General features: G+C 40.8%; 1 protein-coding gene across 3 annotated transcripts in view; it reads right to left on the reverse strand.

Annotated features, from left to right (window-relative positions):
* The window catches only part of DZANK1 (double zinc ribbon and ankyrin repeat domains 1), a 74,623-nt gene that overhangs the window by 19,608 nt on the left and 40,864 nt on the right, over window positions 1–14,151 (reverse strand). For all 3 annotated transcript variants that reach the window (XM_033839533.2, XM_033839527.2, XM_033839534.2), the window contains exons 11-12: window positions 7,967–8,131; window positions 6,435–6,642 (exon numbers count right to left, since the gene is read on the reverse strand). In XM_033839533.2, coding sequence (XP_033695424.1) covers window positions 6,435–6,642; window positions 7,967–8,131 — 373 coding nt within the window. The remainder of the gene's footprint in view (window positions 1–6,434; window positions 6,643–7,966; window positions 8,132–14,151) is intronic.

Consider the following 14,151-nt stretch of genomic DNA (forward strand, 5'->3'; position numbering starts at 1 on the left):
AATTTTAGATGTTAAGTTGAAACTCTCTGTAGTTTGAAACCTATGCTTTACCTAGAGCACCGTGATAGAGTAACTGTAGAATTCTTTCTGTGGGGTTGGGGTGGGCTCCCCTAGTCTTTCCTCAGCATTGAAACTACCCAACAATCCAGATGAACCTTTTGTCCGAGGAGTCTGTTGTACATGCTGAGCTCCAGAGTTGAAGAATTTGTGACACTTTTCTCTCCATTCCCTCCTTTCTCTTTTGAAAGCGTTAAATAAAATCAAAATTATACAATGCTTTTCTTAGGCCACTCCAGTTTATAGAACAAACCCTTAGGAGAAAAGGAATGTTAATCGTGTAAGGAGTCCACATATACACATAAATAAAACAAGAATTTCCTTAGATCCTTTATGATTTAAATTCAGTGACAATTTGAGTTTGCTGGTCAAGGATTTTGTCCACGGGTTAGAGACCCTTTGTCAATTGCCGGCAGTGAGGACAGTCAGTCACCACCCCGGTAGCTGCTCTTGTACACCCATGTCTGGGGTCACGGCACGGTGTGTTAGAGGGGGACCGGTTGGCCCTGTGTTGTATCAGGTTCTCCCTTTCTCACAGTTTCCCATCCCCACTCAGAGCCTAGTCTGACTCAGGGAGGACATCCATCAGCTTTTGTCAAGTGGAATTGCTGATATGTATTTACCCAACAATCTGAAAAAGGTTTTCTTCTCTCCCTGCAAGGCACATCCTACTACTTTGAATATCTGAGTATGCCTCATCATCTTTTAAAATGAGTGTAAAACAGACTTCAGAAAAATGGGAGGTGGCGGGGGTGCTTTCCTTGCAAAATGCCCTTATCTTGACTACCTGAATTTCAAGGGACTTTTATATATTCGTATGTTCAAAAGTCACAGCTCTCCTGTTTGTTCATTATTGAATATGCTGTAAATGAAGCCATTTGCAATTAAAGTGAGATTTGCCCACATCCAAAAAAAAAAAAAAAAAAGTAATTGGATCAGCCTGTAGAGCAATTTACACCCCCACAGTGTGGTGGAAAGTAATAAAGCAATCAGCCAGCAATAAGTGGAACTTAAAGGCTGGTTATGGTCAGGGAAAGAGATGGTCAAAGAGAGCCTTGCTAAAATCGCAGTCATCCTAGGGTGACAGGGTGCATGGCCAAGGCCTCACTCTCCAAGGAGCAACTTCAGAGGTGTCCCACTGTGGGGGTGAGACAGAGCTCAGGAACCTGGTCCAGCTGGTCACTAAACAAACAGACAAGCAAATAACAGTAACAAGCCTGGAGGTGAGGTCAGTACCTAGAGTTGCTACAATATGTTATTTTAAATGTCCAGGTTCCAAAAAAAAAAAAAGAAAATTTAAGAGACAAAAAAAGAATGCAAAGAAACAAGAAACTGTGATTCACACACAGGAAAAAAAACAGGCAACAGAAACTGTGAGAGAGGTCACATGTTGGAGATTTAACAAAGATTTCAAAGCAGCCATTGTAAATATATCCAAAGAACTAAAAGAAACGATGCATGAAGAAGTAAAAGAAGGTGCCTCATGAAATACAGAATATCAATAAATACATAGAAATTATATATAAAGAGAACCAAATAGATATTGTGTAGCAGAAAAGCATAATGATTGAAATTAAAAATTCACTAGAGAGACTCAGAAGTTAATTTGAACTGACAAAAGAAAGAATTAGCAAATTCAGAAACAGATCAACAGATATTATGCAATGCAAAAAACAGAGAGAAAAAAAGAATGAAGAAAAATGAACAGAGCCTAAGAAACCTGCAGGAAACTATCAAGCATACCAACATATGCATAATGAGAATCCCAGAAGAGGGGACAGAGCAAAATGCAGAAAAAATATTTGAAGAAACAATGGCCCCAAACTTTCCAAATTTGATGAAAGGCATGAATTTACACATCCAAGCAGCTCAACAAATTCCAAGTAGGGTCCACACCAAAAGACACACTTTTAAGAGACAAAAACAGAGAATCTTGAGAGCAGCGGGAGAGAAATGACTCATCACATACAAGGGATCTGCAAGAGATTAACAGCAGATTTCTCACCAGAAATCATGGAGGCCAGAAGACAGTGGGATATCATATTCAAAGTGCTCAAAAGAAAAAAAAAAAAACCTGTCAACCAAGAATCCTATTCCCAGAAGTTATCTTTCAAAAATGAAGGCAAAATGAAGACGTCACCAGACACTAAAAAACTGAGGGAAGTCATTGCTATCAGACCTCCCTATAAGAAACACTAAAGAAAGTTATTCAGGCTCAAAGCAAATGACTCCAGACAGTAATGTGAATCCATACACACAAAAAAACAAAGAGCACTGATAAAGTAACCATGTAACTATAAAAGACATTATAAATGCCTATTTCTTTTCTTCTCCTAAAAAATATAATAATATATTGCATAAAATAATATGTATATAGGTGTAGTATTTGTCCTATAACATATAGAAATGTAATATCTTGGCCAATAACAGCACAAAAGAGGTGGACAGGAGCAAAGCTTGATTGGGCTAAGGAAATGGCTCCAGATGGTAACTCAAATCCACAGGAGTAAACAAAGACAACTAGAAATGGGAAGAAAGGAGGCTAATATGACAAAAGCCATAAATATATAATAAAGTTGACCCTTGAACAACACAGGGGTTATGGGCACCAACACCCCATGCAGTTGAAAATCTGTATATAACTTTAGAGTTGGCCCTCCGTATCCATGGTCCCACATCCGTGCACTCAACCAACTGTGGATCATGTAGTACTGAAGTAAGCATACAGTGAAAACAAAAAATCCACATATAAACAGACCCACACAGTTCAAAGCCATGTTGTTCAAGGGTCAACTGTAGTTCTTTCTTCTTTCAGCATTTTTAAAAGACATAAGGTTATATAAAGTAATAAATATAACAGTGTTTTGTTGGGTTTGCAACATATATAGATCTAATATACATATATGTAGGCATTGTTGTTATATATACCTATAAAACCAGGAAGAAAGAACAGAGCTATATAGGAGTAGCATTTCTGTGTCACACTGGAATTAAATTACTATAAATCTGAAACATATTCTGATAAGATGTGTAAGGTAAGGGGCTTCCCTGGTGGTGCAGTGGTTAAGAATCTGCCTGCTTATGCAGGGGACACAGGTTCAAGCCCTGGTCTGGGAAGATCCCACACACCGAGGAGCAACTAAGCCTGTGTGCCACAACTACTGAGCCTGGGCTCTAGAGCCCGTGAGCCACAACTACTGAGGCTGCATGCCACAACTACTAAAGCCCACGCACCTAGAGCCTGTGCTCTGCAACAACAGAAGCCACCGCGATGAGAAGCCCACACACCACAATGAAGAGTAGCCCCTGCTTGCCACAACTAGAGAAAGCCCACGCAGCAACAAAGACCCAACACAGCCAAAAATAAAATAAATAAAAATAAAAAAAAAAGATGTATAATGTAAGCCCTAGAGCAACAGATAAGGGAATAAGCTGGTATGGAAAAACCTGAACGAACTTTTTGGCCAACCCAATATATAGGGGAAAAAACCCATTAAACATTCAAATCTTACATTAGAAAATATGCAACACAAAAGCAAGCAGTAAAGGAGGAATACAGGAACAAAAAGATACAAACATTTAGAAAAGAATGAGTAAAATGGAAGATACAAATCCAACTTTATCAATAACATTAAATGTGAATGAATTTAACAACCCAATCAAAAAACAGAGATTTTAGACACTTTAGATTCAAAGATACAAACAGATTAAAAGTAAAAAATATGGAAATATATATATCATGCAAACAGCAACCACAAGAAAGCTGGACTGGCTATACCAATACCAGACAAAATAGATTTTAAGACCAAATAAAATGTTACTAGATAAAAATAGGGACGTTTTATAATGGAAAAGGGTATCATGAAGGTATGACAATTATAAACAATTGTAAGTATGTACCTAATAACAGATAACCAAAATACATGAAGCAAAAACTGAGGGAAATGATGGGAGAAATAGACGACTCAGCAACAACGGTTGGACACTTTAATACCCTATTTTCAAAATGGATAGAACAACTAGGCAGAAGGTCAGCAAGAAATAGAACACTTGAACAGCACTCTAAACTAGCAGGACCTAATGGACATCTACAGACTATTCCACCCCCAAGAGAATATATATTCTTCTCAAGGGCACATGGAACATTCTCCAGGATAGATCATATGTTAGGCCATGTCAAGTCTCAATAAATTTAAAAGGGTTAAAATCATACAAAGTATGTTTCTGATCACAATAGAATGAAACTAGAAATCAATAACAGACAGAAATTTGGGGAACTCACAAATATTTGGAAATTAAATAATTCTTAAACAACCAGTGGGTCAAAGAAGAAACCACAGGGGAAACTAGAAAATTCATTGTTGAAAGAAAATGAAGGTACAACACCAAAACTTATGGGATGCAGTGAAAGCAGCACTCCCAGGGAAATTTATTGTTGTAAATGCCTACATTAAAAAAGAAGAAAGGCCTCAAATCAAGACCTGAACCCCACAAAATAAATAAATAAATAATTTCACCTTAAAAAAAAAAAAAGACCTGAACCTTTGACCTTGAGAAACTAGAAAAAGAGCAAACTCCACCTAAAGCAAGAAGAAATAAGGAAATAATGAAGATTAGAGTGGAAATTAACGAAAGACAGAACAGAAAAGCAATACAAAAAATCAACAAAACCCAAAGTTGGTTCTTGAAAAGAGATCAGCAAAATTGGCAAATCTTTACCTAGACTCACCAAGAAAAAGAGAAGTAACTCAAATTGCTAGAATCAGAAATTAAACAGGGGATATTACCACCAACCTTATTGAAATAAAAAGGATTATAAAGGGATGCTATGGACAACTGGATGCTAATAAATCAGGTAACTCAGACGAAATGATGCTCAACATCATTAGTCATCAGGGAAACGCTGATCAAAACCATAACGAGGGCTTCCCTGGTGGCGCAGTGGTTGAGAGTCCGCCTGCCGATGCAGGGGACACGGGTTCGTGCCCCAGTCCGGGAAGATCCCACATGCCGCGGAGCGGCTGGGCCCGTGAGCCATGGCCGCTGAGCCTGCGCGTCCGGAGCCTGTGCTCCACAACGGGAGAGGCCACAACGGTGAGAGGCCCGCGTACCGTACCGCAAAAAAAAAAAACAAAACCATAGTGAGACACTGCTCCACACCCACTAGGATGCTTGTAATGAAAATGTCAAATAATAACAAGTGCTGATAAAGATGTGGAAAAATCGGTACCCTCATACACTGCCAGTCAGAATGTAAAATAGTGCACCCACGTTGGAAAACAGTCCAGAAGTTCCTCAGAAAGTTAAACATGTTACCATTTGACCCAGCAACTGCACTCCTATGTACATACCCAAGAGAAATGAAAACATATGCCACAGAAAAATTTCTACATGAATGTTCAGAGCACCGTTATTCTTAACAGTCAAACCTGTTCACACACACACACACACACAAAGCTGGACACAACTCAAATGTCTATTACTGGTGAACATACAAACGTCATATATCCACACAATAGAATATCACTGAGCTATTATTAAAAAAATAGAATGAAGTACTGAAAACGTGTTACGTGGACAAAACTTGAAAACATCATCCTAAGCGAAAGAAGCCGGTCACAAAAGACCATATTATATGCTTCCACTTACATGTGCAGAATAAGCAAATCCATAAAGACAGAAAGTAGATGAGTGATAGTTACACCCTTGGGAAGGGGATGTACAGGGTTTACTTCTGGGGGGATGAAAAGGTTCTAGAAATGCAGCAGTGATGGCTGTACTGCTCATTTACTAAATGCCACTGAATTGTACCCTTTAAAATGGTTAAGATGGTGAATTTTGTGTCATGTGAATTTGCCACAATAGAAAAAGAGATTATGGCAGTCAGCAGTAACGACGCAGACTAAGCACATTTCTGTGTTAGTAGTACACATTCTTTTTTTTTTTTTTTTTTGCGGTACGTGGGCCTCTCACTGTTGTGGCCTCTCCCGTTGCAGAGCACAGGCTCCGGACGCGCAGGCTCAGCGGCCATGGCTCACGGGCCCAGCCGCTCCGCAGCATGTGGGATCTTCCCAGACCGGGGCACGAACCCATGTCCCCTGCATCGGCAGGCTGACTCTCAACCACTGCGCCACCAGGGAAGCCCAGTAGTACACATTCTTATGTGCGACTTCATTTACCAACGCGACAACGGGGCTAAGAGTCAAAACATGCTAAAAGTTTAAGGAAGTGCTATTATTCATACAAAGCAAAATTACTTGAAGAAAGAAAAATAAAGGCACTTCTTGTGCATAAAAATGAATCGAAAGGAAGATAAAAGACGTAATTTTCTTTCAGGGAAAGAGTGGGTTCCCTTCTGAGAGGAGAGTGTGTCTCACCTCTCCCTGGGCTGACGGCTGTGAGGAGAGGTTTATGGTCACTCATTTTCTCCTGCCTCTGCTTCTGAGAAGCCATTTCCAGTTCTTTTTTTGCCAGGAGGGTCCCAGACGGGTAGAACAGGCCAGTGGTCTGTGTGCCCACATCCTTCTTAGGCCCAGCATCAGGCTTGGGCAAAGGAACATTTAGGGGCTGCCAGGCAGATGGAGGCTGTATGAGCAAGGCAGAAAACATTAAAAAAAAAAACCTATAATATAAATTAATTAATTCTCCATTTTATCACAGAAAACAATTCTAATCAGGAGTAAAAGCATCTCCAAAACACTGTACTTTGAACTAAAAGGGGTTTTCAGGCCTTGCCTCACCTTCTTTGCTTGTTTTTCGCAGCAACTCCCAGCCTGAGCCCTGAAGCCAGCCCCACCCCTTGTCCACTGACTGTCTCAAATTCGGCAAATCAACTGATGCTCCCTGTCCTGCCGCCTGAGGCCTGGAAATCTATCCTCTCAGCTCTACAATTCAGAGGAGCATAGACTTTACTACCCATCCACACTCAACTACTGGGCACCTACATTTTCTCTGAGACACTCTCCTGCATCTGGGCCTGGGGACCTGAGAGGACCACCGTGCAAGGAGATGTACTTTGCACACTGCACAAAAGCATTGCATCTAAAGGGGTAATATTCACATAGTGGACATTGTATGTTTGCATATTAGGACAATTTTTATGGTAAAAGAAAATGTCTAACAAAATTAGTAAACTACAGTCAATTTCCAACAGATGGCAGTCAATTGTCTTGAGAAGAAAAACACCATGTCTCATTTGCACAAAGGTGCCACCTCGGTTATTGGCAGTCCCGGGATCTGCAAGTGTTTTCATTTGGGTTAAGGAACCGTGAACTCCCTAAAAACGAATGCAAAGTTGCTGAGTGCACGTGCATTCTCTCTAACAATCATCAAGCTTCAAATTCTTCTAATGAAGAGATTTGAAGAATCTAAAGAAGAGAAGAAACCCGAAAAGTCTTTCTGTAGCTTAGACAAATTCATAAAAGTCTAACACAAAGCTGGTTACAGATTAAGTCCTTCCGAAAATAACCTGGTGAGATTTTCCTCAAATATGCCCAGTTGTTATAAGTGGCGAAAGCAATTGTACGAACCCAATATAAGTTTTCTAAAATATAAAAGAGCAGGGGGAAAGTTCTTGGTGTGCTACATAAGAAATTCACGAGACGAGAGTACATTCTATCCCATGTATTTTAAAGCTCCCTAATGACATTACATCTATTACCTTGCACACGCAGTTAGACCTCGATTTACTACAGATAAATGCATATTTACATCTTTGAATTCTGAAGAAATCACTCGAGTGTTTAAAACATAACGTGGTTGAAGGTATTTACACACCCAGTTGAAAGTCCACGAGAAAGGTCTAAGTGTTTCGGCTCTCTTCCCCTGGGTTGGCTCACAGGGTCGAGAACACAAATTCAGAGTCACAACCCCTTCCTGGGTCCAGTTCTTACTACCATGGAGGCCTCACCTCAGCAAAAGGGCCAGGTTCTCCAGCAGCTGGAGCCAAGCTGTTCTCCACACTAGGTCTTGCCAAGGACTTCACGTAAATACCACAGGAGCCACAGAATCGTGCAGATGGGTGATTGCTGGCTCCACATTTACAACAAACGGAGTAGCAAGTTGCAACGCCAGGCTAGAGGATAGAAAATACTTTTATATTTTCATGAATATCAGAGACACAATTTTCCCATACAAATTACGCCCATACCATACAATCTGCAGCCGTCCAAAGAACACATGCCCATACCATCTGACCCTGTAATTCTACCTTCTAGAATTTATCCTACAGATGGACAAATTCACAAAGAAGTATTTTCAAGACCATTCCCTGCAGGATTGTGGTTTTAGAGGAAATAACTGGAAACAGCCAGCCCTAAACGTCCAGCACCAGGGGATGGTCTAAACGCACCACGGGACATACAGACAGCAGAAAAAATGAGGAGGTTACTAACGAGATACACTGCTAGGAGCAAAGAACTGGGTCTGTGTTCATATTAAACTACCAGTTACTTATTAATGCATCGAATGGCTGAAAGAAGACCTCAGAAAGTGGGTTACAGTGATTACTTCTGGGGGTAGGAGCCGTGGGACTAGGATGGGAAGGGAGACTAACCCTTCACACAAAACCTCTTGCATTATTTACATGTGACCCTTACTCCCATAAATAATTCTGAGTGTTTCATTAAAAAGGTAAGTAGACAATTCATAAAAGAAGAAAACACCAGGGGTCAATAGATGAATGAAAAGGTTTAACCTCAAAAAATGCAGATGAAAACAGCAATGAGACACCTTCTCAATTTGAGAGAACTAATGATCTCTGTCTGCAGATTCTTAGGGAAATAGGTGCTAGGACCCGAATCCCAAGAAGCGATCTCAGCAAGGCTGTGGAAGGGAGGAGCCTGGCTCCGGGGGCCCCTGAGGCACAGAGAAGCTGTGTTAAAACCCCCATGGCGGCTCCACATCAAGCTTCCCCTGCTCTCACGTGGACGGGTGGACACAGGGCCGTACAGGCGGGTCAATCCCCCAATCCCCCTCCCGATCCGGAAGAGAAGGAAGCCGCAGGCCAGTGCAAACCCCGGAAATACGGTGGTACTTCTGCCCCGAAGAGTAAAACTATGATGAGCTTCACCAGTGAATAAATTAGAACAAAGAACATGCGCTGCTTCATGGAAAGTCGAGGAAACTGGTGCCTCACATATCTTGAAGCCCCCGTTACCTGGGACGCCAAAGGCAGCGTGCCCACCGCCCTCGCTGTGAGGATGTTACTAGAGAAAAAGCCTGAGGAGACGGGGCGGCCTGAGAGGTCACGGCCGAGGCTCATCCTCTCTCCTTCGGACTCTGGTTTCCATCTGGCAATGTCAACTTACTTGCCACTCCTGACACAGAAGAAGAATTATTTTCTTTGGGGGAGGGAGTTGGGATTGTCTCATGAGACTTTCTGAGACTCTGGCAGGCGGACCTGGACTAGAATCTTTGCTCCCGCTGCTAAACCCCACGGCAGGGGTGGCACGCGGGCGCCCTGGTCGCCTCTGTTTACAGATGAGGGAAAGCGAGGCACCGAGGGGGTGAGCCCCGCGATCTGAACCCAGGTCAGCCGACTCTCCGCTATAGCCGGGCTTTCATCCACGACTCCATGCAGCCCCTTCAACACAGTGGCTCCCTCACGGGGCGCTCCTGCGGCGGGATTTCACCTGGTTAAGCGCAGCGCAGTCCGCAGGAGTGCTCAGCACAGGGTCAGGCTCCCTGTGTCAGCTTCCTTCCCACTAGACCTGATTTCCTGAAGGGAAAGGACTCTCATTTCACACTTTTCCCCACAAGCACAGGACCTGGGACCTGGCACCTGGGAGCCACTCAAGTAGTTACTGAATGAATCAATCGATCAATGAATAACTGACTCCATTGATAACGGAATGTGTGCACACATTATAGAAAGTGTTTACTAAGGATAATTTTTCCTCAAAGAAAACTATGCGCCCAGTGTATCCTGTTTTACTTCAGGGATTGCTCTGTTGTCCTAAAACAGACATCCTTCCAGAAAGAGGCTACCCCAGCTCCCAACACCCACAGATTCTGAGAAAGAAGACCCCTTTAGTATATACTTATCCTCGCCCCATTTATGTGCAATTAAAGGAAGACTCTTTGGGATAAAATCAAAGGAGAAACCCTTTGGAAACTTTTCCTTCAGACTTAAATTTCAATTTATCCTGCTCTTAAAGCAGGGTTTTGATACAAAACTTGCTAATCTCGGTTTCTAAATACAAAGCCTTCAGACCTTTCATTGAAATGCACAGTGATTCAGTTATACATATATACATTCATACGTATATGCGTATATATATATATTCTTTCTTCTCTTAATTTCTTTAAGAGATACATACAATTGTTTAAAACATAAACCACAACATTCTTGAAGGGCTTATGATGTATAAAGGTGTAATATGTATAACTGTAACATACAGGATGGGGGAAAGGATATGAACCTATATAGTTGCAAGATTTCTGTATTTAACCTGATGTGGTACAATAGTAACTAATTAGACTAAAAAGTTAAAAATGTATATTTTAATCACTAGGGCAACTACTAAAAAATAATGCCAAGAAATACAGCTAAAAAGTCAACAAGAGGGCTTCCCTGGTGGCGCAGTGGTTGAGAGTCCGCCTGCCGATGCAGGGGACACGGGTTCGCGCCCCGGTCCGGGAAGATCCCACATGCTGCGGAGCGGCTGGGCCCGTGAGCCATGGCCGCTGAGCCTGTGCGTCCGGAGCCTGTGCTCCGCAACGGGAGAGGCCGCAACAGTGAGAGGCCCACGTACCGCAAAAAAAAAAAAGTCAACAAGAAAATTAAAATATAATTCTAAAAAGTATTCAAAAACCCCCAAAAGGCAAGAAAGTAGGAACAAAGGAAACAAAACAGATGGGAAAACTAAAAATCAATAATCAATAATAAAATGGTAGATCAAAAACCAAACATATCAATAATTATATTAACCTTTGATGGACAAAACATTCCACTTAAAAGGCAGAAATTATCACAATGGATTATTTTTTAAAAAAGGAAAAACAAAATTACAAAAATTTAAAAATGAAAAGGAAAAACAACTATATGGAAGCCAGAGACAAGGTCCAACTATATAGGCTGAAAGTAAATACAAAGATAAAAATATTCCATGTAAACAATAAAAAGGAAGGCTGGAGTGGTTCTGTATCAATATAGGCTGAAACAAGTTTAGGGGAAAAAATGTATTACAAGAGATAGAGAGGGAAATTTCATAATGATAAAGGTTAGATTCACCAGGAAGACATAACAATAAAAAATGTTTATGTGCTTAACAAAATACATGATGCAAAAAGTGACAGAATTAAAGATAGAAGTAAACAATTCCAGAATCATTGTTGGAGGTTTTCTCAGCATTTATCAGAACAATTAGAATATGATCAGCAAAGACATATAAGATCTGTGCAACATTACACTTTGACCTCAGTGATATTTATAGAATACCCACAATGACGGAACATACTTTTGAGTGCAGCTGGTATGTTTTCCAGGTTAGATTATATACTGGGCCATAAAACAATTTTCATTGACTGAAAATAACTCAAATCATAGAGGGTATGTTCTCTGACTATAATGGAATAAAATTATAAATGAGTAACAATAAGATAAGGGAAACCCCATATATTTGGAAATTAAACAACCAACCTCTAAATAAATCATAGGCCAAAGGAGAAATCACAAGGGATGTTAGAAAATATACTTTAATAAAATTTTAATAAAACTAAACTGAATTATAATAAAAATACAACTTACATAAATTTGTGGAATATTGCTAAAGAAGTTCTTAGAGATAAATTTGTAGTCTCTTTTTAAAAAGAAGAAAAATTTTAAATCAAAGATTTGAATTCTCACCTTAAGAAATCAGAAAGAGAATATTAAATAAAATCTAAAACAAAGAGAATAAAGGAAACAATAAAGAGCAAAATTCCAAAAAACGAAACCAAAAAATAGAGAAAGTCAATGAACCAGAAGCTAGTTCTCTGAAAAGATCAATAAAAGTTTTAAGTCTCTATGGGACTTTCCTGGTGGTGCAGTGGTTAAGAATCCACCTGCCAATGCAGGGGACACGGGTTCGAGCTCTGGTCTGGGAAGATCCCACATGCCAAGGAGCCACATGCCCATGCGCCACAACTACTGAACTTGTGCTCTAGAGCTCGCGAGCCACAACTACTGAGCCCGTGTGCCACAACTACTGAAGCCTGTGCACCTAGAACCCGTGCTCCACAGCAAGAGAAGCCACCACAACGAGAAGCCCACGCACTGCAACGAAGAGTAGCCCCCCTCGCCGCAACTAGAGAAAGCCCACATGCAACAAAGACCCAACACAGCTAAAAATAAATAAATAAATAAAATTTAAAAAAATTATAAGTCTCTAGCTGGAGAGAGAGACTGAGAAAAAGAGAGAAAAGGCGGGAGAAAGGATGAGAGAGAGAGAGGAAACTGAGAACACAAATTACAAACATCTGGAACGAAAGAGGCGGTCGCACTACAGATCCTACAGACATTAAAATGGTAAAGAGGGGAAGTCATGAAAAAAACGCCTGATAATACCAAGTGTTGGTGACAATGCAGAGAAACTGGAACCTCCATATCTCACTGGTAGGAATGTAAAACGGTATAGACACTTTGGGAAAAAAGTACGGCAACATCTTATAAAATTAAAGAGGAACTTAGATGGAACCAGCAATCCCAGTCCTATGTATTGACCCAAGAGAAATGAAAACTACGTCCACACACAGACTTGCATGTGGAATGTTCACAGCAGCATTATTCATAATAACCTGAAACTGGAAACAACCCAAGTGCCTGTTAACTGGTGAATGGATGAATTCGTTATATTATATCCATAAGGTGGAATAGTACTCAATTATCAAAAGTTTTAAAAAATTAATACATACATGAATGAACCTCAAAACACTATGGTAAATGAAGGAAATCAAACACGCGCACACAAGAGCTACATACTTCCTTAAAAGGCAATGCCACAGTGTCCAAAGGGATGAGTATTTTCTGGGGCTGGTGATTATGGGAGGGGCTCAGCTGCCAAAGAACATGAGGGAACTTTTTACGGTAACGGGATTGTTCTGTATCTTTACGGTGGTGGTGGTTTAAATGACTGTATATAACTACCAACAGTCATTAACCTGTAAAATTAAAATAGGTGAGTTTTATTGCTTATAAATAATACCTCTATAAAACTTGGAACAAAAAGAGTTCCTTTAAATCAGCTAGTCTTAGACTGTCAGTAATTAGACAAAGCATTAACAGATACCTTGGGGAATTCCCTGGCCATCTAGTGGTTAATACTCTGTGCTTCCACAGCAGGGGTGCACGGGTCCGATCCCTTGTCGGGAACTAAGATCCCACAAGCCACGTGGTGTGGCCAATTAAAAAAAAAAAAAAGATATCTTGGCCAACCTTCCTGTTAAGGGGTGAATTGTTGTAAATCAACAATTAAAAAGAAAAATTTAAATAAAAGCAGAGAAAAGAAGTTACAAGTATATGAAAAACAAAGATTTTTTTAAAGGTAAATTGTATCTCCTCCAAAGAGGAGTCCTAACCCCAGCACCTAGGGTTAAATTTTTTCTTAAAAAAATATGACCTTATTTGGAAATAGGATCTTTACAGAGGTAATCAAGTTATTATAAAATGAGGTCATTAGGGGGGCCCTCATCCAGTATAACTGGTGTCCTTATAAAAAAGGGAGACAGAGAGATACACACCCAGAGGGAAAAGGGTGTAAGTCATACAGGGAGAAGGTGGCCAGGTGACTGGGGTGATGCACTCCACAGGGAGCTGGAGAGAGTTCCTTCCCTAGAGCGTCATGGACAACAGGGCTCTGGCAGCATCTTGATTCTGGACTTCAGGTGCCCAAAACTGTGAGAAAATGAAATTCTGCTGTTTCCAGCCACTCGGTTTGCGGTACTTTGTGTTGGCGGCCCCGGGATCGCAACCCCCTGCCTGCTGACACTAACGTGCTGACTACACTGACCATCACATGCTTGTCCAGCTTCCCAAGTAATTGCTCCGAGATGAGAAGCCCCCAAACAAAGAGAAATATTATACAACGCCCCCAAGGAAGCAAGTATTTTTCTTCT

The sequence above is a fragment of the Tursiops truncatus genome, chromosome 15 (assembly GCF_011762595.2).
Source record: "Tursiops truncatus isolate mTurTru1 chromosome 15, mTurTru1.mat.Y, whole genome shotgun sequence".
Lineage (NCBI taxonomy): Eukaryota > Metazoa > Chordata > Mammalia > Artiodactyla > Delphinidae > Tursiops > Tursiops truncatus.